Source organism: Haliotis asinina, chromosome 16, assembly GCF_037392515.1.
Source record: "Haliotis asinina isolate JCU_RB_2024 chromosome 16, JCU_Hal_asi_v2, whole genome shotgun sequence".
NCBI classification, from domain to species: Eukaryota; Metazoa; Mollusca; class Gastropoda; order Lepetellida; family Haliotidae; genus Haliotis; species Haliotis asinina.
The window spans coordinates 35,310,711-35,332,716 of NC_090295.1; the positions used below are offsets into that span (position 1 = coordinate 35,310,711).

General features: G+C 36.2%; 1 protein-coding gene across 4 annotated transcripts in view; it reads right to left on the bottom strand.

Annotated features, from left to right (window-relative positions):
- Window positions 1–22,006, bottom strand: part of LOC137267589 (histone-lysine N-methyltransferase MECOM-like) — an 82,853-nt gene that overhangs the window by 4,583 nt on the left and 56,264 nt on the right. For 3 of the 4 annotated variants that reach the window (XM_067802077.1, XM_067802080.1, XM_067802079.1), the window contains 4 exons: window positions 20,216–20,350; window positions 11,254–11,371; window positions 2,229–2,382; window positions 217–325 (listed from right to left, as the gene is read on the bottom strand). In XM_067802077.1, the coding sequence (XP_067658178.1) occupies window positions 217–325; window positions 2,229–2,382; window positions 11,254–11,371; window positions 20,216–20,350 (516 nt within the window). The remainder of the gene's footprint in view (window positions 1–216; window positions 326–2,228; window positions 2,383–11,253; window positions 11,372–20,215; window positions 20,351–22,006) is intronic. The other variant, XM_067802078.1, reaches the window with a different exon arrangement.

Here is a 22,006-nt window from a genome sequence, read left to right on the forward strand (position 1 = left end):
GTGGCATAACAAACATTAGCTGAATGTGCTGCTATATTCCTAAACCTTAGAAAACTAAAACTTCTGATTAGTGGTAAAACTGTCAGGAACTGAAGTATAATGCTATATTTGTAAACCATCAAAATTCTAAAATCATAAACCAAAACTTTCAACTAGTGGTATAAAAGCATGTTTTCAATTGTAAAATTCAAAGTTTTAATTAGTGGGACAACTTACCTGATGTCTGATCAAGTTGGACTTCCACTGAAAAGACTTGGGGCACTCGTCACACTTGTATTCCCCTTCTCCTGTCTCAGTCTCTCTAGCGATATCGGAGTCAGTACTGCTGAAATCAAATTGCTACAATATACACCTGTACAAAGACGGACATCTGTACAATAATATTCACCTATCAACTTGTTGCCATATTGGTTGCATTTGTTTTGAAAGATGAAAAAAAACCCCAAAACTTTTTATGATCTAAATCTGATAATCAATTTCTGAAGAAAAAAAAATCAATAAAATCAGCATTGAAGAAAAACATGAATACATTCACAATTCCAAAAACATTCAAGTTAAACATCAAAACAATACTGCAACAAGTTGTGAGAAATGACAATCATAAAAAAACATCTATACAGGCAAATGAATGAAAAGGGAAAGGTAAATTACTTTGACACGAGCAAAGAGAGTCCCATATCCTTCTCTCGCCTATCCGTAATGTACGTCCGTTATGCTACCCCTCCAACAGACAACTGTCTTGTACCCCCAGCAGTCGCTGAATGAAAGGGTCTAAGCTACCCACGATCCCTGACAATGAGAGAGAGCGTCTATGCCGGCCCAAAGCTATCCTATCGTCAACAACAGGCCAGTGTTTGAGTGATCGTATTGTCAACAGACCGGTGGTAATATCACCTTAACGCGTTTGTCGGCTGCACAGTGTGAGAGCCCTATCGTTATCAACAAACCCTAACATCCCTCTCTGCTACACAGCATCTCATTGGCTGGCGGCTGTCCAGTTCACCTGTCACTCAAATCTGTGATTTGTTGACAAGGGATTTAGATAATTCCTTTCATTGCTTGCTTTGCCTGGCGGAAGTCATATTGCAAACATTTATTGGAATTTCAAAGTTTTGTGAGAGGATCTGTTGTCATTGGACAAAAAATCCTGCTTGGGGATTCTAACTCTGTGAATGCATCACTGTCACCTATTACCTTGGTTAATGAATAGATTTTCTTCATTATCAGTTTACACTTGCAATCATTTGATAAATACCCACACTGATAACTCTAATACAGTAACCTGATTTTCCAATTTACAATCATATATGATTATTTGTTGCTCAATGCAGTGTCCGCGGAATAAAGAACTTCTATTCGATTTAGACCCTGTTATCACAAACCAGATGATTTAGGAACTTTGTATGGACTGAAAACCCTATACATTGAAAAGAAAGGCAAATGTAATAATTCTGCCTTACAAAGGAATACTGACTTTAAACAAGAATGATGCGAAAACATATTTTGGATTTAATTTGAATCACTTGGTGATTCAGTTTTGAAATTAGAAAGCTAGTGGTGAATATGTTTTCGGTATCACAACTGATGCACATAACTGTCCTCGTATTGTGAAAAGAAAGAATAATGTTTTCATCCAAACACTCCATATCAAAACATGCACTAGATAACATTTTAAGTTTTGTGACTTTTTATGGTCTTCATGCATCTTTTAATCAAAGATATTTTTTTAATAGTTTTGTCATCATACTCTGACATAAAATTATGTCGAGACTAAATTACAGACAACACTTCTATTATTTTGTAAGTCATACACAATAAACATTCACCAACACTTACAACCAAACCAAATACATCAAACATCAAGATGCTTCAACAAAATATTTCCACTCAAACTCAGCATGCTGATGAAGCGAGTTAATCAACTTAACGCTTTAATCACACAAAATTCTAAATCCCACACATTGTTTCTGCCCATTCTGCAGTCATGAACTTGAATACACATGCAGAAAAACGACAGACTTACGCTAAATGATTTTATGTGATGTGATCACCTGGGAACTGAGAATAAATCAAGACGATATTACCAAAATAATTTTCATAACAACCTCGGAAACTAAACCTCACAAAATAATACCTATGTATAGGACAAAAACATTAATTACACATTGCCTGTAAAAATTTGACTAAAATGAAACCAGGATGGAATAACTTGCAGCAAGACTTCTTACCTTTTACTTTCTGCCTCAATATGGTCGCCAGAGTCTCGGGTCATGGCTTGGTAAAGTGCAGCGGAGCGACCACAAACATAAGTCTGATGGCGGCGTAAAGCAACTTTGGAACGGAAAACTTCACCACACTCAGGGCACGAGTATGTCCGATCTTCTGGAAAAAAATAGAAACCATATTAATCCAAAACTTCAAATAAAACTTCACCAAACTAGAAAAGGTATTAGGGTTTAATAACTTGCAGCTTCCAGTCAATACCCAAGTCTTCATCGTCTCATTAAGTAAAGAGTAAGACGGTTCATTTTCTAGATTTCCATATGATATTCTTTGTACATAAAGTACTACAGAACAGCTGGAAAACCATTTCTGAAAGACAGATGCAAATTACCAGAAATATCTATACACGTTAACTTCACACGTGGGATGAACATTGACTGTGTGGCGATTTCTTGTCCGAGGACAATTCTAGCGACCATATGTCACATCACTCTTGTACAAATTAAGGCTAGGCGGTGGGCATTGATTGGCTGTTGAGATAATGTGTGTCGTCTTAATGATATCAGTGCTAATGAATGTGACTTTGTGAGCTGCAAGAAGAGGTGACACATCATACTGTCACATTATCACACCTGTCAAGGTAAATACAAGTAAAGTAGTGGAAATACTGGGTAAAACGAATAAAGTGCATCAAAATACAGAAAATCATACAGAGGTTCAATAAATGTTACAATGTTAAATGGTTATTTTAAAAAACACCTACTTGAATTATGAATTTTTCTATATTTCTAAAAGCTTTTGTCTGGCACACTTTGCTTGCATATTAAAATAAATGACACATCCAAAATATTACCTTCTGAAAAAAGCTCCCATGACTCTTAAAAGATCTCATTGAAATATTCACAAGAGTATAATTGATGAAAACCTATTGTTTTCAATTTCAAGTACTTTGAGAGCCAGAATCACAATACAATATTTTCCAAATCTCTTAAAAGACTGTCTTTTAATGGATAAAGAAATCTCCAGGCTTTGACAGCTAATTGTGACGGGACAAAGAGACTGAATAACTGCATTAGCTCGGCAGGTGGACCACGGAGCACCTATAATGTTACCTTATAAACATAATGAAATTAAGGAGACCAACAAGAACCTTTAAAACCCTATCAATTAATTAAACTGTCAAAGCTTAACCATATGCTAGGATGAAGCGTCTTTTATCCCACATCATCAGCTGGCCGAACGATGTATAACTAGCGTATCCTACCCCTGCATGTTCTCTGTCCTAGTCTCCCTGTCCTTACTGGCCATTATTATCAGAAATCGTACAACAAGAAGTGATTGAGGGAGCTGCAGATTTGTCCCTCGTCATATCCACCTGGTACACCTGGCTGCGAGACAACTGTTTTTACCTGACAGCCACCTCACGAGCTTTATCCTTATCTCTGCTCTGAACCAGTCTGCCCAACACCACAAGAAGCATATAAACTTGTAATCTTGCCTATCATAAATTGAAGCTATTGCTTGCTTGAATATCATAAGCTTTTCCCCATCCGAAGTGATCTTTGTCAACATGGGGTTTTGTGTGTCGATCAAGCGGAGAGGGGCGGGACGGGAGGGTGGGGGGAAGGAGGCTGAAAAAGGGACGACAGGCTATAAAATAGGAGGACCCTTGAATTGGGGATATCGTGATAAGGCGGACAAGATAACACTGATGAATGGACAATAAATACTTGGAATTCAACAGGTGTAACAGTAAATCTTTAGTGGACATTTGGGGATATTTTTCCAAAGTACAATCATTTTTGTAAATGACATGAATTTAAGAAAATGAATAAACATCCCTATATTCTAAAGTAAAACCTTGATTCTTTTCTACTGAATAAAGTTGTACAAATACCTGAACTCGACTCTCTGTCCGCTTCTACAAGATTCTCAGCCAAAGACCATATATCCATTGGACAGAAAAACACACTGTTGTCACTACTCCAGGTAAAACTCACTACTAATACAATGTTTCTATCTCTCTAAACATTTTTTTATTATTGTGAGAACCCTTGAAGCACAGGTAGCTTAAGCCCCGCCCCCTGTCAGCCAGCCCACAGATGACCATTGCTCTGATAGGCCAGCTTGGGTAATTAGCGAGAATGTAATCAGTGTTGCCTGTCAATCATTCGCAGGTAGAAAGTCCTCGTTATACTGCTGAACAGTGATACCTGGGAGGAGAAGAGGCAGGCGGGTTATTCTTGGCCAACACAATGTACTATTCAACTTGCCCTAGGGGGTAGGGTGTTATAGTGAGGTGGGAGGGGAGAGGATCAGTGGGGGTTTAATGAGGGGCGCCTTGCTGGTGTTAAGGCCTTGTTTTGATGGGCAGTAAAGGTTGAGACAGGAATTTTATCTTGATGTGGCTGTTGACAAACTATCAATTTTAAATCATGAATTAATTCTAGCAATTTTTCCCAGTTGAAACTAACATCAAAAGTTGAATATCAAATATTATATGCAATTTTCTTTCCAAAAAATAATCTGCACTTTACAAATATATTGGTTAGGAGTTGTTTCTTATATTTTATGGTTTTATGATGATGATGTGTCTAAAAAATTATTAAATAAATTCATAACAAGCCCAATCAGCACTATAATGAGGCACTGGCAGGTGAGGGGAGTCAAAAGATGACACAACAATAGGAAAGGTCGGAGGTTACAAATAAACCCTAATTCATTCATTGCTGGCCAATAGCCCTCCCTGAGAAAAATGTTACATGGTATCATGACCTCTCTCATGACCTCACACTGACCAATCAAAAAAGAATATAGACTCAGCACGCTGACAATGACCAGGGGTCATCGCAAAGAAGCATCAGCCTTTTTAAAGAATATTCTGACCCATTGTCAATCATTTCTTTATTTGCTACAACTTTCTTCACAGCGCCATCTGTTGGCTATTGGGGCATGATCACCAAGTCAACTTAAAACATTAAATACGTGAAAACACTTATAAAGCCTCTCGCAGAGATAATGTCCCTCTCTATGGGGTATTCTAATTGAGCTGATGTACCATCTAGTCCAACAATTGGAAATATTGACCAAGTCCAGCATAGCCATTGTCCAGGTATTGTCTGTGCAATCCTGCTTTTTGAATGACCCTGGGTGAAGATGAGAAGCACACTGTCACCTTATCATAATACCACCTTGGTTTAATATTGGAGTCAGACATTCAATACTTCATACCAAATTAACTCATCAGCTTAGCCCATTGTAAACATACTTAAAAATATTTATTTTTTCACAGATATAAAAGGATGAAATTGTATTCATAAAGACATTTTTGCAGATGCACCTTTCCTGAATGCTCCTGTCTTTACTGAAAAGTAAAATAGGAAATATTTTGTTGATTAAAAAAAAGGTGAACAGGCAAGAATTTAATTCAATCTTTGGTGAAATACGAACAATAGCAAATTTGAAAATAATATGAATAGAAGGCAACAAAGCAGGGACGAAGCCGACTGGTGGGGTTTTGAAGATCGTACGTGAAGAGTGAGTGAAGAGTGACTATTGTCGTGGCTAGGCACGCGTTACTCGCTTGCCTCAGTCTGCTGCCAGGTGGCGCAGACAGCTGCTCGTGAGCTTTGTGTGGGACCCACGCTCTGATCCTCTGACTACCTGTAACGGGGGTAATCCTCGCCAACATGTCATAATAGAGCTAATTGTTTACCTACAGGCTTGCTTCTCGGCCTAGCGTCCTAAAGGAAAGATAGGACGTCATCTGTTGCAGACTGCCTTTTGTCTCCCTGATAAAGGGGGAAGGGGAGAGGTTTTTTTCAGGGATGAACTCATCAGCTGGAGTCTATTGCAGTGAAAGAAATTGGCACTTGTCCTATCATCCTTACCAAACTGCCCAATGGTTAAGATATCATGGCTCGAAATTATTAAACAATTTTGCGATTATTATGATGAGTAAGTAACTGAGCTTAGTTTGACACCACATTTAGTGGTATTCCAGCAATGTCATGACAGGACACACCAGAAATGGGTTTCACACACTGTACCCATGTGCAAACTGAACCCGAGCCATTGGTGTGACGAGTGAATGGTTTAACCACTTGGCCACCCAAATGCCCAATTATTATGACTCGCTGGATAAATATATAAATTTCTATAAGTGTTGTGATGGCAGAATGTACTTTTAGCACTGTCAGGAAAAGAATTTTTGATGTCATTTTGAATTCAATTCTGAACTAAACATAAGTTCTAAACATAAATATATCTACTTTATACCTTCATTAATGTCGCACTTAAAAGTGTTGAATTCAAATTCTTGACATTTTACTCTTTAATTCACAGACCATATGTCGTTTAAGCTCAATCCAAAACATCAACTTTTGCTCCATAAAAATCTTCTTTACACTGAGCAACTCATTTATTCCGCTTCTCTTGAGAAAACATGAAAAATGAATTTCAATGAAGAGAACGGGGGATGTTTAGAATATACACAGACATTAAGGTGGCACACAGATCAATTACATGGCAAGTTACCCCTAGACCCAATTCACTACTTGATACACGACATGACTAGTTCAGTAATTCCCTACAAAATGACACCACTAGATCTATTTTTATCCTAATTTCAACTGCGCTTGGGAACTTATCAAAATAGACAATGCTCCTGTACCGAGATGTGTTGGAGGCACACGAGAAAAGATACACAGTTGACCGGCGACATTGTTAGCAGACAACTCTGTCCTCCATACGTACATGATGCATCAGTTATTAGCCCTGTGTAGTCATTCCATCTCGATATAGTGACAGTTCACATTGCCACTCAAGCGTAAACCTTGTACCTGGATGCCCACAGTACACACAGCTTTAGATACTACTTACAAATAAAGCCGTTCATAATCATTTCATAAAAGCATGTACATTTTCTGACAAAAATTACATACTTTTCCTGTTTTAAGGAAATTGGAACAAGGATACAGCAACAATTAATGTGAAGAACATACTTGATAATGGATTAAGTAATAAATCAAATGAAATTTATACTGTTGGTATTATGCACACTGAAGAGTGGAGATATCTCACATTTTCCCGTCCATGGTTAGCTGTCAGGCTTCCAGGAATGCTTGTGTTATGTATGTTATGCCAGCTAGCTCTACTTAGATTGTCCACACTGTACAACCCTTGCCTGACACAAATAACCACCAAATCAATAGTGAAGACAAATTAGAGGGTACATTTTCATAAAAACAAATAAGGAAATATCATTTAGTTGACGGAAATATTTACATCTGCAATCAATCACTTGTACTGATAATTATTGATGCATCATTAAATAAGAACTGACAATCCCCTCCCCCACTCAACCCCCAACCCCCGCCCAAAGAACAAAACAAAACAAAAAACAAAACCCAGTCATAAAGTTGCAAATAAATTGAACTGAAATGAAAGAAATAATAACCTTACCCAACAAAATTAAAAATATACTAACCTTCAAAAGAAACTAGTACATCTGCTTGAAATTAATTTCAATTTATCATAAACAAGAACTTGTCGAAATAAAGTTTTTGGGGGGTTTTATTGAAAAAATACTGGCCATAGTTTTACAATGAGATCAAAATAAAGTAGAAAAATTTTCTAATAAATATGACATGAAGGGAATAGAAAACTCTAGATTAAATATATACTGATCTTCAAAAGAGCAGTACAAGTACTTGAAACTTACACTGGGTGTCCTGGGTAGAACTCAATGAGGAGGGACAGGCAGCGACATGGAGGGGTGGTAAGGTACATGCTCATTACACCCCCACCCCCCAGTCAGTTGTATTATCTTGTCCACTATAACACCCCTATTTCCTGGGACACTGAGCTACACAAGGTTAGCCAGAACAGATCTATTGTAAGGGATTACAGTGACTTGAACGCGTGTAGTTAGTTTTCGTAATTGCGTGACTTGGTCCAATAATACAGTTTGCTACTGACAGGTCGATGATAACATTTGAAGTCATCCTTATGTGCACTCGGAGCGATTGACACGTTGTTTGAGTACAAGAGCTGCACAGACAATGTGATTGTCATGATACCTGGCACCTGTGTTTTCCTCAACTCGTCAGGTATTGTTCTCGACAGGTAGATACAGGTATCTTAGCAAACACTGGTATCATTGTAACAGGTCTCTGTTAATACAAGTACATCACCTTTAAAGTAGTTTTTGCACTCTAATGAACAGATATAGTTTGGTTGTGATCTGCACACCTTCGTGAAATCAATCGGCTTATGATCATTCTCGACATGCACCTTGGACAATACAGTTGATGTTACCCATTGACAGGCAGGAGATCGGAATGTTTAAGCTTTGTTTAACAGGAATGCACCTATTCTAATTACCAAAAGCAAACATCATTATATCTTGTTTCAACTTGAACATTTCAAACCAAAAGGTTTAAAGAACATCCCTTATTTAAAAAACAAAAATTTTGCTGAGCTTGCAAAAATCACATTTTAAATTATTTCATTAAAATTACACAACATTAGATAAAATTTTAAGCAATTAATGACAATACCTTCAGGAGTGCCAATGTCCTTGTCGAGACCTCATCAGCAATACTTCTAAAGATTTAGGAATCACCAATTATAGATGGTTCAAGGAGCAATACTTTTCTTCAAACCTTGACACAATTAACTCATCAAACCGCCATAACGCCCGCTACCACCTCTCTACTAGACACACATATCTCACACAGTATGAATACCTTACAATGATCACCTTTACCTGTGCAACAGGTGAGCAATAGTTTATGGGCAGCTAAAACAAACATTGTGTCATAGGTAAAGGACAATACCTGGTCCTACCTGCCTTGTATTGTTCCTAACGAACACATGAGTGCTCCCATCTCTACCTGTCAAGCTACTGTGTAACTATTGCTACCTGTATTCTCACCTGCTTATAGTCTTAATTGTTACCAGGAAAACAAAGCTAGCCAAATACCTGTCATAAATCAGGGGTCGTTGAATCACTCACACTGGTCTCACCTGAGGTGGTGATTCCCAAGTCCCCTTTCACCTGTATACTGAACAAGTGCCACTTAACACCTTATCATAAATGCAAACTATCACAGTTTTTACACGACGTATCACAGTTTCAAGTGTTTATCTCACTAAACTGTTACCAAAGATACAAAGTAATTTCTACATAAAAAAAGAATTTCTGATTCACCAACATTACTTAACATATATATATACATATTACAAAATAAAAATTGAAATTGGCAGGGCAATGTTGCAACACACACACACACACAACTTTGGGATGCTATCTTATTATATGGGTATTTATGTAGTGCTATCTCATCTACAGAAATACTACTCCACATGTGTGTACACATGAAACTGAGTTAATCACTCCATAAAATACATTTATAATTTTAACCTATTGAGGGGGACAGCCCCAAAATGTTGTGTACGTACAACATACAACGTGTAATCAACACCTAAGCTTATTTTCATCAGGTCAAAATACTTACGATGTTCTCTTATGTCCCGAGTCATGTTTGTGAATAAATATAAGAACAACTTCTATTCCTTGTAGTTCTACTGTACAGGAGAGTACCTGTCTTAACGAAGTTCCAGGTGAGATATACAGGTAGTCCATAACTCATAGGTATTTATCACTTGTCACAGCTCAGCAGACATGTACAGGCTCATTCAAGCATCTAATTGGGGACACTAATTAACTCAATTGATATGTAGATACAGGTGAAAGCCAATAAAGGATAACAAGATGAGAGATACCATACCTGTTGATACAGGTAATATCTCCTGGATTCATCAGTAGTTACTGTCAGTTACATCTAAATGATCTAATTAATTAGCATTATCTATACTTGCTTAGTAATTAATTAATGTTGTTACTGTCATCGGTGAACGGTGTCAAGTTGCCACTGAAGCTGTTATGGATGAAGGGATGTGTGTTGGATGTTTTTGTTGTGATCAGATAGATCAGTATTCAGAAATATTGGTGTCAATACTGCCTGACTGATGGCTAAATTGGCTATTGCTACTTTAATGGACAGTTTATTGTTGACATATATATTTATATTAAAGGTTCCTTACAGTAATAGGTAGCATTTTTGGATTGTGCATTCCTAGAGGAACATGCCATTTCAAAAGGCATTTTGTAATCCTCACATGCATTTTGTAATCCTCACATGCATACAGCTGTAACTTCAGTGTGAAGTAAATTTCGAAAAAAAATATTTCTAGAAATATCTATGTGGATACACAGTGCTACTTAGAATCCCAAACATACCATATATTACATTTGTGTGTCAAATAGGACATCATGTACAACAAGTTTCAAATAAGATGTAAACATGTATTTAGAAAAATATACATTTTCCTAGAAATATCTATATGTCAAAGCAAACATCACATAGATCAATGGATTAATATTAAGGAAGATGAAACTGAATGATATTGCCCAGGTATGATGTATTTATCACTTCCTCACTCTCACTAACTAATGCCACCTTACAAGATACAGTCAGGTAAACTATAATTACACAGGTAAATTCAAACAATTAGTCTTGGGATACAAAATATGTTCAACTACTCAGCCTTTTGAGAGAAACTATATGAAAGGAGAAATGATCTACACTGTACAACTATCAATTGTGAGAATTGTCACACCTCTCTTATGAGAGTAATCACATGACAGAATAAATTCAGAATTCTTTAAATGTAAACAAATCTATTAGTGAAACCATTACAGAGGAAATCAGACCAACAATAACATAAGGTAAGAAATGGTATTCCCACAGTATTAGCCATCACTTATGAAGCATCTCTTGAATAAGTAATAATTACAGGTAACAACAGGTAAATCATATGTAGTTCACAGGTAAAATAACTTATTCCTTCATGATTGATTCCAAGCTTTGCTCACTATAGTTGTCCAACTTGAGTCCTTTCAGCAAGTGTGCAAGTACCTTGATAACCAGGTAACTGCAGGTAAAACACAGGTAAGAAACTTACCTTCTTCTATTTTGTGCATAGCCATAGCATCCAATTCCATTTCTGGGTACAGAGCTTCTCTAGCATACAGCAGCATCTCTTCTCCTGGGTGAATGTCCCTCACAGCTCTGTAGTACACCTTTAAATGAGGACACACCTGTCTTAATTACAGGTATACATTCTTTGATCTAATTTCCCCCAGCAAGCCTTCCCACGAGCAGCTTACAAATAAGACAATGGACAGTTTAACTGTGTATTGTATCCTCTTAATAAGAGACAATAGTCAGTTAATTGTTCATTAGAAAAAACACAGGTAACCAGGTAGCATTTGATGTGCTAATTACCGATGAGATGACTTCATCATCAAGTGACTGGGGGATGTGATGATAGGTGTATCAACAAGAACTGTCCCACAGACCGGACTACCTTTATGGTCACCTGATTGGTCAAAGCTAATTAGCTTCAGGGACAGAGGAAAGGTAGTGCTTCAGGCTGGTTTCGGACTTGTATGAACATGTCAGCTAAGATGAAAAGTAAATCTTCATAATAGGTACCATGGACATGCAAGTTTTTGTACCTGAGGGGGGATTGAAGTGCTCAGAAAGTTCCAGGTTGGGTGTAGCTTGGGGGGATTTTTCTTAAGAGATGATGAAGATGGACTGAGAAGAATCCTGCTTGGGTGTTATAATTAGCACCAGTTTCATGGTCTAACATAGCTTTTAGCAAGTCAGTGATGAGGTGATTTGTGATGACAATGTATCAAAAGGGGGACAATTACTTACGTTATCATTGTGCGAAGAATGTTGATACAGGTGAACTACGTTCAAACACCTGACTAGCTTGGTGAACTTAATTAACTAAGTGAATTATAATAAAGTGAATTAACGTGGGAGCCATTTCACATAAATGAGATGGAGGTGATTGGGGATGTGATTGTCCATGAATGTGTGTGTGTGTGTGTATACATACACACAAACACACACATATCTTTATATATACATACATATGATTGTGAATATTCAGTGATATATATTTAAGTTATATTATGTTGTAATATGAGGTAATATGTACATGACAAAATCATTACAAAATCCAATCTCTTTAAATACTGAACAAATTAGGTGAGACATAGCAATTACAACAGTTTTAATGTTTTTCAAGTTTTCACGATTCCTTTCATGTTTTCTTAAGTTACATGTTCCATTGAATATTTATGTCCATGAAAATTTCTAGCTTCATAAAGTCTTCACATTTATGCAGTTTTCTGACTTTTTTAATTTCTTGACAGTAATTTTTTAAAACTTTTCATACAGTTTTAATGTTTGTACACATATATTTTCATAATAAATAATTTCGGCAATAATTCTCTTCTGATCTATTACAAAAAAAAGAAGATTTTTCTGCTGGCTGTTCACTTCAACCCATTCATAATGTTTCCCAACTCAAAGCTCCCAGTCCTAATTTCAGTTTGGTAGATTTTTGTAGAACCTGCCGCCATTATGACACTGTACTGACACGTCAACACTGATATATGTTTCAAAACATCAAAGCATAGGCCTCCAATTCAATAACTAGATTTGAAACATTCAAGTCTTTGTTTCTTTGATATAATCTCGACTCTTCAAAATGTTCTAGTTCAGTCCACCGCTATCACATTCTAAAGTGAACATGCATGCTCTAAAGATTTCAAAGTTGAAACTTATCAAATTTAAACTTTGTTCAATCCTTGATAAGCACTGACAAGACGTGAAGTCGAATGAAATATCCAACGAGACTTTTCGCAATCATATCACATGCCTACAGGTCACGAATCGAGCAGCCTTTTTTCATACATTTACGCTCTTGTCAAACAATACTAAATTGCTGTTATCTACAACTGTTTACCTGACAAATATGTTCTGAATATCAACTCTTGATAAAAAATACAAACGTTTTCTGTCAACTCGTCAATGTATGACATGAAAAACTTAAATGATGATCACGTTATCAGGAATGGAGAGACACAGATGGTTGTCGAGTACCAATGTTTATCCTGCTCAAACAATTAATACAATTTCCTCATTTTGTAAATCTAACCTCACAACTACACTGACTGAGATCAGCCGTCTCTGATCTTCAAAGCTTGTGTAAGTATTGGACAAGATCTATTGTCAACCCGTTATCATACCTATAAGCTTCAATACAAATTATTGCAGTCCTAAATTCTGTTTTTGAATGAAAAAATGCTAAAATAAACACGCTACCTAAATCTGTTATCAACAAAGTCAAGTGACTATCTCTGTTTGAAATTTCATCAATCAAATTGTAGACAATGGTCATACTGTTGGAATTAAAGCAGACATACTTTTATCTATACCCAACTAGTTGTATATCACCATTATTCAATATCCGCTTCTTTGACAGGAGTAATACATGTTTTATACAATGCCAATATTACACATAAGAATATCAATATAGATTTTACCACAATTGATTATCAAATCATTACTCAACTGACATGTCGTTCAGTGTCTGAACAAGTTGTTAGGAAAACACCGTCTCCAATCTGACAAGTCATCACGTGTCAACTATGCCAAAACAGCTATGTGTAACCCAGTGAAGCAATTAAAATCCTCCTGTCTTTGAAGTGAACATCTATTCTTCTTCTATTACTAAGTAGCTTAATCTCCTCAGCATAATACACTGAAGCACATTTCTTCACTTCGCTAATTTGCAGGTTTTCACACATAATCCACTAGATAATCTGGATTAAAGCAAAGATTGCTGGCTAGGGTCTCTTATCTACAAGGTTTCATCTATCGGATTATATCCTCTGCTTGAGACGGTCAAGTTGGGAGTCTAAGTCCAGATGTCCGAACATCAAATCACGGACTCTCTTGTAGACGTGATATACAGTTTAGTAAGTGAGGATTTCTTGGCTAATCTACCCCTAATCCCTCTGATCTGGTCCACAAATCACTAGGGGTTCACATATTTAATGAGTTTAACATTCATGACCTAAACATGCACATTTTGTTTCACCTTTCATCAAGGTACCTTTTGTGTGGTGCTCTCTGGAGACGATGAACGTTATGGATAAGAGGTTTAAACAGCTCACAGTCTTAATAAAAATCTGACTTTAATCTAAGCTTATGTCATAGTTGCTCTCTGAGTTCAAAAGGTAATTAACATATTTCACCTTCTTTTGGGGTAACAAGACATTCCACTGGCAGAAAAAAAATAACTATTACAAAATACTAATACGATATATTTCTTTCTAGTCAAATGGCATCAGTTTGACAGATGTAATATTGTAACTGATCACATTAAATGTTACTGTTGCTAAGATTTGACAAGTAATTTAAAGAGATCTAAAATACTTAAAGAAAATCTAATGCAAATGTGAATCCTTATTTAGCCCAGAAATGTTTTTGGAAATGAAAATGCTACCAAGAAAACGAATAATAAATTTTGAGTGAATGTGTTGGAGATTTACAAATGACAAGCACAATCGCTATCTGACTCAAGAGAATTAACGTGATAAGACGGCTAAAGGAAGACCTGGTCACATGACCTTGCATCTTAGGACATTGGATTACTTGCTTCATATTTACGTCCTAAGTGAATCTTAGGTTCTTCAAAGGACAGACAGAACTTGGAGAGCTCTTTCAAAACATTCCAATTTCATGACATTAATAAAAATATGTTTTCAATGGCTGGCATAAACCAGGATTTAGCCAGGCATCTACTTTTAATATCTCACTGAGCTAAAGAGGTCTCGATGACAGTCACTTTGGGATGTTGTTAAGAAATAGACAAGATAATGTGCTGGGTAGAGAGTACAGAGGGACAAATATTTACTGCCTATCGTGTCGTGTGATAAGACAAGTTCAAAGACATTAATAATGATTCAATTTAGTCTCATCTTCAGTTTCCGTCTGATAGCAAGATGGTTCTTATGTGTCGGCTGTTGAGGCGATGGTTAAACTTCAGCTGTTAATGGACCTTGAGGGGTAATGCATCACTTGGGGATATTTTGAGTAGGGTATTTGTCACAATAAGTGGGTGGGATGTTTTGGGGTGGGGTGTGTGTGTGGGTCAGCAAGTGGGTGGGTTGGGTGTGAGTGAGTGAGTGAGTGAGTGAGTGAGTGAGTGAGTGAGTGAGTGAGTGAGTGAGTGAGTGAGTGAGTGAGTGAGTGAGTGAGTGGATTTGTAAGTGTTTTTGACAGCAAACAAGCAAGACTGACTGAGTGAGTTTTTACCTTTACTGATGACCCATTATGTGTGATTGATATCACAAGATATCACATCAAAAACATGCTTCACTTCACAACTTTCCCTTTTTTACCGTCCCCATTATCAATTAAGCTTAGTGGGTTGGCGCCATTTTGCTTAACATTACAAAACCTCAACTGGGTGTTTCTAAAATGTTTCAGTGTGTAGGTATGAGGAAGCAGATAGCTCAATAGCTGAAATACAGTGCAGACGACTCCCATATAAAGTATTTAAATTAATCACATTTGATACAAATTGAAAGTAGGCAATACGATCATCCAAGAGTGAAGGAATTTATCTTATAAAGAATCACCACAATGCTGGCACAGAACCTCAGAAACAGAACCACTGTCTGTCGCCACTTTTTCCCACACTTCCTCAACCAATATGGGTGGTAAATTAAATTACCGAAAAAAACTGACATAATTTCATCCTATTATTTCCTTCTGACGCCAAGTCATCCCTTCCCAGAATGCCGTGTCAGGACCACTGCAATATTGACCATCAGAAGACTATGAGGATCTGGTCATGGCTGAGAGTTGCCTGACGTGTCGGATGGGTGGAGGATTAGACTGCAGGGAACAATACCCCCAGGGGGCATTACCAAGGATGGGGGGGAGACATGAGTATCAACACAGAAACGCTTCATTTATTCACACACATTGTGGGAAAGTTGTCAGATCGTAATAAAAGAGTTAATATGACAACACTGATAGTCAAAATCAAGCTGTGACGAGATGTGAGAGACCAACCTCAGTCAGGACTGGCCTGTTGTGGTTGAGGTGAGAGTCAGTCTATTGGCCATGAACACATACAGAGACATAATGTGGACATAATAATTGTTGTGCTACAAGCATTTATCAAATATTTATGAATAAATACTTGTTGATTCTAGACGTAGCTCAGAGCACCAACCCATACAGTGAGCAAAATTTACATTGGTCCTGTGGTCCCTTGTTAGTAAAAAATTCATTAGGACCCCTAAATGGTCAGTTTGCTGTGATCCTGTTGGCCACTGATTTTTGTACTGATAGTTAAGTAAATCCATATACTACTACGACTAGATATTTGTATAGCTATACAAAAATCTAGTCGTAGTAGTAGTAGTAGTCGGAAAAGGTTTCTTTTCCTGCTAAATACAATAAACTCTCCCAACTGCCCAATGTTATTCTGTAAAAAAATCAGCATTTGTTGGCAATTGTCACACAAGATATTTCAGTTAGGCTGACCCTTTTCTAAATGATACATTTATGACATAAAGCTCAACCTGACCGTACACTGACATAAACAAAAACTTAAATGCAATCATTTCTTGAAAATACCACCTACTACACTACTAACGGAAACCTTTTAACTTGCCAAATTATCTAATGTTAAACTTAAATACATTTATTTAGTTAATACACATTTCAGCATAACACCAAGTGATTTATGTCCAGTAAAGATCATTAATTACATATTGACAAAAAATTGACGTTTCAGCTTAAACACTATGCATAAATTATCATCAATAATAAATTGTCATGTGGACAATATCATAAAGTAAACCAACAGTAGATATTTAATGGAGACAATATCATTCAGTACAACATCATTTTCAGCTGTCTTCCTCTTCGCTCAATGTGGATATGACTTATTGAAAATCTTTATGCCAAGATGTTGGTGCATCAATGTAATTTGTTTATGAGATGCTATCGTCCCGCCAACAAGCTATCACAACACGTGTGACACCAGTTTGTAAGTACTATTGAAACAGCTTAATTTATTGCTCACATGTTTCGTCTCCTATAAGGACAACAATAAGACATACACATGAAAGGATATAGATTCTGCAGCTCAATAGAACATTATAATGACAAACTGCGACAGCCATTGTCATGTTATCAACCTCATTCAAGACGTGGTATCAATTTTAATGCAGTGTAGCAGGGATGCACACCGCATGGTCAACGAATTTCTGCATAAACATCGCGAATATAACGTACTAAGGCTTAGTTGGCAACAGATGGAAAGATGCTGGCCTCTTTCATGCTGTTGTCAGAAGGAGATAATTGTCCCCTGACAACTACTATTGAATGGTGACATCTTGATAAGGGATTATTTATAGTAGAAGTGTAGTGATAATAATTCATGGTCGAATAACATATACACAAGCAGCTGAGAAATTACAACATTTTAATAACTTCCAACGCAGAAATGAGTTGTAACTATGTGCACGAACTGATGTTCCGCTGCAGTAAAATATAGATTCTCTTTAAATGGGTCATAACCTCGAGATAAAAACAGACTGCAAAAGAGATCACGAGACAAGAAAATAATAAGGTTTTGAAACATCTTGATAAACTGAAATTTGTATTTGTCAGTATCACAGTTTAGACTTTATCAGCCTGTTTGTAGAGTAAATTTCATCATACTTTTTGTAAACTTGTTATAGAATGGTGCAGTGTTTATCACTAACCACATTTTCTATATTTTAATCAAACTTATATTAAAATGTTGCAGCATTCAGCTTTTAGCACACTTTTCATAAGCTTTAATCACACTTTTCATAAGCCTTAACCACACTTGTAAGTTTTAACTACACTTTTCATAAGCCTTAACCACACTTGTCATAAGCTTTAATTACACTTTTCACAAGCTTTAAGTTAACTTGTTTTAAAATGTTTCAGTATTTAACTTTAATCACACATGAACTGTGTTAGAGATAGCTTTCTTCACACTTCTATATAGCTATTGCTGTGTTTAGCTTTTTAATTAATTATTTCATGGTATGTGCCATAGTTGTTAGAATTCAGGAAATATTTTCTTTAGTTTTGTGGAGCTTTGTGATTATTTATTACTGCAGCTGAGTGTCACAGAGGTTTGTTTTTCTTCACATGGTAGATATTTCATTCACTCGTTTGTTCACTCCTTCCTTCCTTCATTCATTCCTATCCTTCCATTCCCATTCATTCATGCATTAATTTGTTTGTTCATTCATTTGCAATAAATGATTGTTTCCGAAATTCTCGTCAGATACGCTGGTCAAATTTATGGTGAGATGTAACAAAATTAATAAAGCTATCTACATAAAATCACACTTAATTCCTTTTGTGATAAATGTTCTTAAAAGCAACAATTAGATGTAAGCAGTAAACAATAATGTTTCACATAACTAATCAAACGTTTTTCATTAATGCTTGATCCTCCAAGATGGCAGTCCACAGTGAATTGCACTACCTGATATGGCTGGGCCCTGTGACTCCCCACCCTCAACCACCCTTACCTATAGAGGAAACTGGACCAAAGGAGGAATTCTTTGGTAAATAGTAGAAAACATAAAATTGTGAAGAAAGGACCAGTGTTATTGATGTTCATAGCCATCTGTTGCACCTCAGAAGGTGTGCCAATCAATTTCAATTTCAGTGCCTCAGACAAGACGAGATGTGATGATCTACATAATCAATCCCATCATCATCATGACCAGTGCTGGAGGGTGACACATGGACATCGGGAGAGCGAACAGAGAGAGGGAAACGGGGGTGACACGTGGATATGGAGAGAGAAAGGAATATGATGTATCTTATAAAGAAAAAGACTGGATCCAATCTATAAATTTATGTACAAATCTGAGAAAGAGAGAGAGAGAAAGAGAGAGAGAGAGGGAGGGAGGGAGGGAGAGAGAGAGAGAGAGGGAGAGAGAGAGAGAGATATCGATTCTTCAGGACTGTACATGGTGATACTACCAAACATTTGTGAAATACTAATCAACTATTACAAATGTTTTTATTTCGCTATAAGTGACCAGTATGAAAAACAATTCATAAACTAATATTTCAAAAGACTCTAATATTCATTAAAAATGTGTATCAGTTCAACTAACCACTCATAAAAGAAAAACAATTAATTCTACCAGCCAGTCACAAAAATATGTATCAAATTCATTAAAGTCCCATAAATACATCTATCCAAACAACTACCGACTCTACACAATATGTATCAATTCTACCAACAACTCATTAAAATATATATCCATTTCATCAAGATTCATAAATACACTTATCTGTTCTTTGAACTGCTCTTTCAAATGTGTATTCATTTCATGAGGAAATAAGTTTATATACATAATTGCTGAGATACACAAATGCTCATTTCAACAGACATCTGTCAACAATAAAAGTAGTCTTGGAGTAAACAACATATCATATTTCGACCAATGGATGACAAGACACCTATCCTGCGACTCCAAGCCATTGTATATCTATCATAATCGATTTCCAAATGCCTAGACACGATCTGTGAATGTGATTCTGGGATATCTGCACAGAACAATTTACTGTGAAAAAATGAATAGCAATACCGTTCACACATTTCTTCACAGGAGGAATGAAAAACTGAAGAATTTGTCAACTTTTTTTGCTTTTTTTAAAAAAAATACCATTCATATTACAGTTTTGAAGAAAAGTTTTATTTCACTTTACATACCAATTCAATAAAAATTATTTTCTGTTGTGTTTGGTTAAATAACATAAGACCAAAAAGTCCAGATGTCATATTCCACACTCCTACCATATAATCATGCACTAATAGACGTATTCTAATAATTCCAGTTTAATATTTAGCATTTTAATAACCATATCACATTTGCTTGTCACATTTTCTACTATCATCACATAAATGGTTAATCATCACAATAACATCTAACACTCAAAAACAACCTACTTAAAAATAATTAAAAAAAACTATTTACCTGATCGTCAACTTGAACTGCCATCAAATTTCTTTGATTCCTGTCTTCGGAACCACGGATGTACTTCATCCAATTACCAGATCCGGGATTGCTTGCGTCCACCCAGCCTTTTACCTTACCACAGTCATCCACCAGCTGAAACAAAAAAACAAGCAAATAGAACAAACTGTGTCAATATTTTGCAGCAAATTTACCAAAATTAACAACCTGTAATTTTCCCAGGCTTTCAAACTACATCCAGTATGTGTTGCAAGCTGCTCCTGGCTGATGACTGGTGTTTTGATACAGTGCTAAAAAATGTAGCGACAACAACCGACATGTGCACACTGACGTAGAGTGTGACATAGGTGTTAATGTCTTAAAAGATATGGCATAATTTTTCATACACAGTTGCACTCCCTTGCCAAGTTTGTATCATTTCAAACTAATATTAAATGCATTTTGTTGAACATTTTCATATATTTAACTTCATATGGAACAACTAATGATTCTTTAAGAGATAAATGCAGTGACTACTTTATCATGAAATAGAGTACATTTATTGAGTTAGGTCATGATGCTGTTCAATTTACGTCTTGTGAAATGTATAACAGCAACTTGAAAAAATCTAAAACAAAAGGGAATAACTTCAACCCGACCACTGGCTGTAAATTTAATCATAAGACAATCATTTTGTCTATCAGAGCTATTAAAGATGAGTACAACATGTTTTGTTATGAAATATACAGAGACATTAGACTAATGTTTCAATTGTATTATCATCAAGAGCAGTGACGGAACGTTATTTGCAATAAGGACATAGTATAACCTGACCTTCAAATTACAATGCATCAATATCGATTTAATTCAATAAAGCTGCTTGTAAACATTTTCCTCAAATGACTATATAATCAGGCAATCTCTTTACACTGAAAGCAACAATCTGTCTATCAGTAATAATAGATACAAGCAACACAGGAATTTCCATAGTCACAATAAATCTCTGTTAATAGCTGAGTCCATTGTAAGATTTTGACAGTATCCTAGCCATGGGGTGATGAATCATCTTCAAAGATCAAATGTATGACAATATTTTTATAACTTAATAACCAACAAATATTTGTATGGATATCAACAACATAAAAATATGAAGGAGAATACAGCTGTGCTAAATTTATCAAATCATCTCTTAAATGTCTGTTTTCATTTTGCAGACAATACTAATGTCTGTCTATTGCAATTATACAAAACATCATTTGTATTTCTTCTTGTACATGGGCAGATGGTCTACAAACTGAAATAAACTTCTAACACAACAATCACGAAAAAGTTTCAGAAACAAAACTGCAGGGAACAACTCTAACAGTTTTTCCTGGATGACATAAACAGTGAAAGAATATCAGAATATTTCTCTAAAAAGACTTTCATCAGAATAAAAATGCACACAATAAATTTCCTGAAAGGATGTGATAAGAAAAGTACATATACAAGAATAAGAGAACAATTTGAGGATAGTGAGTATCAGTACCTTATCTCGTGAATGGTTGCAGCACTGGCTGTCCGTGACAAAATAACCCCCAGTTAAACACTTGTAGATTTCATTAAATATTGCAAATTAGATGAATCACAGCAATGTTATGACAACAAGCCACAATTGGCATGGAGAAATCGAGAGCTGTGATTGGCTAAATCTGGGACAGACTGGGACGAGTCGGGCGTTTAAGCATCGAGTGTCTGCTCCCTAGAATTGGCAGATCTGGCTCAGCTGACTTGAACAATAGCTAAGGGCAATTCATCATTTCAGGGGACATG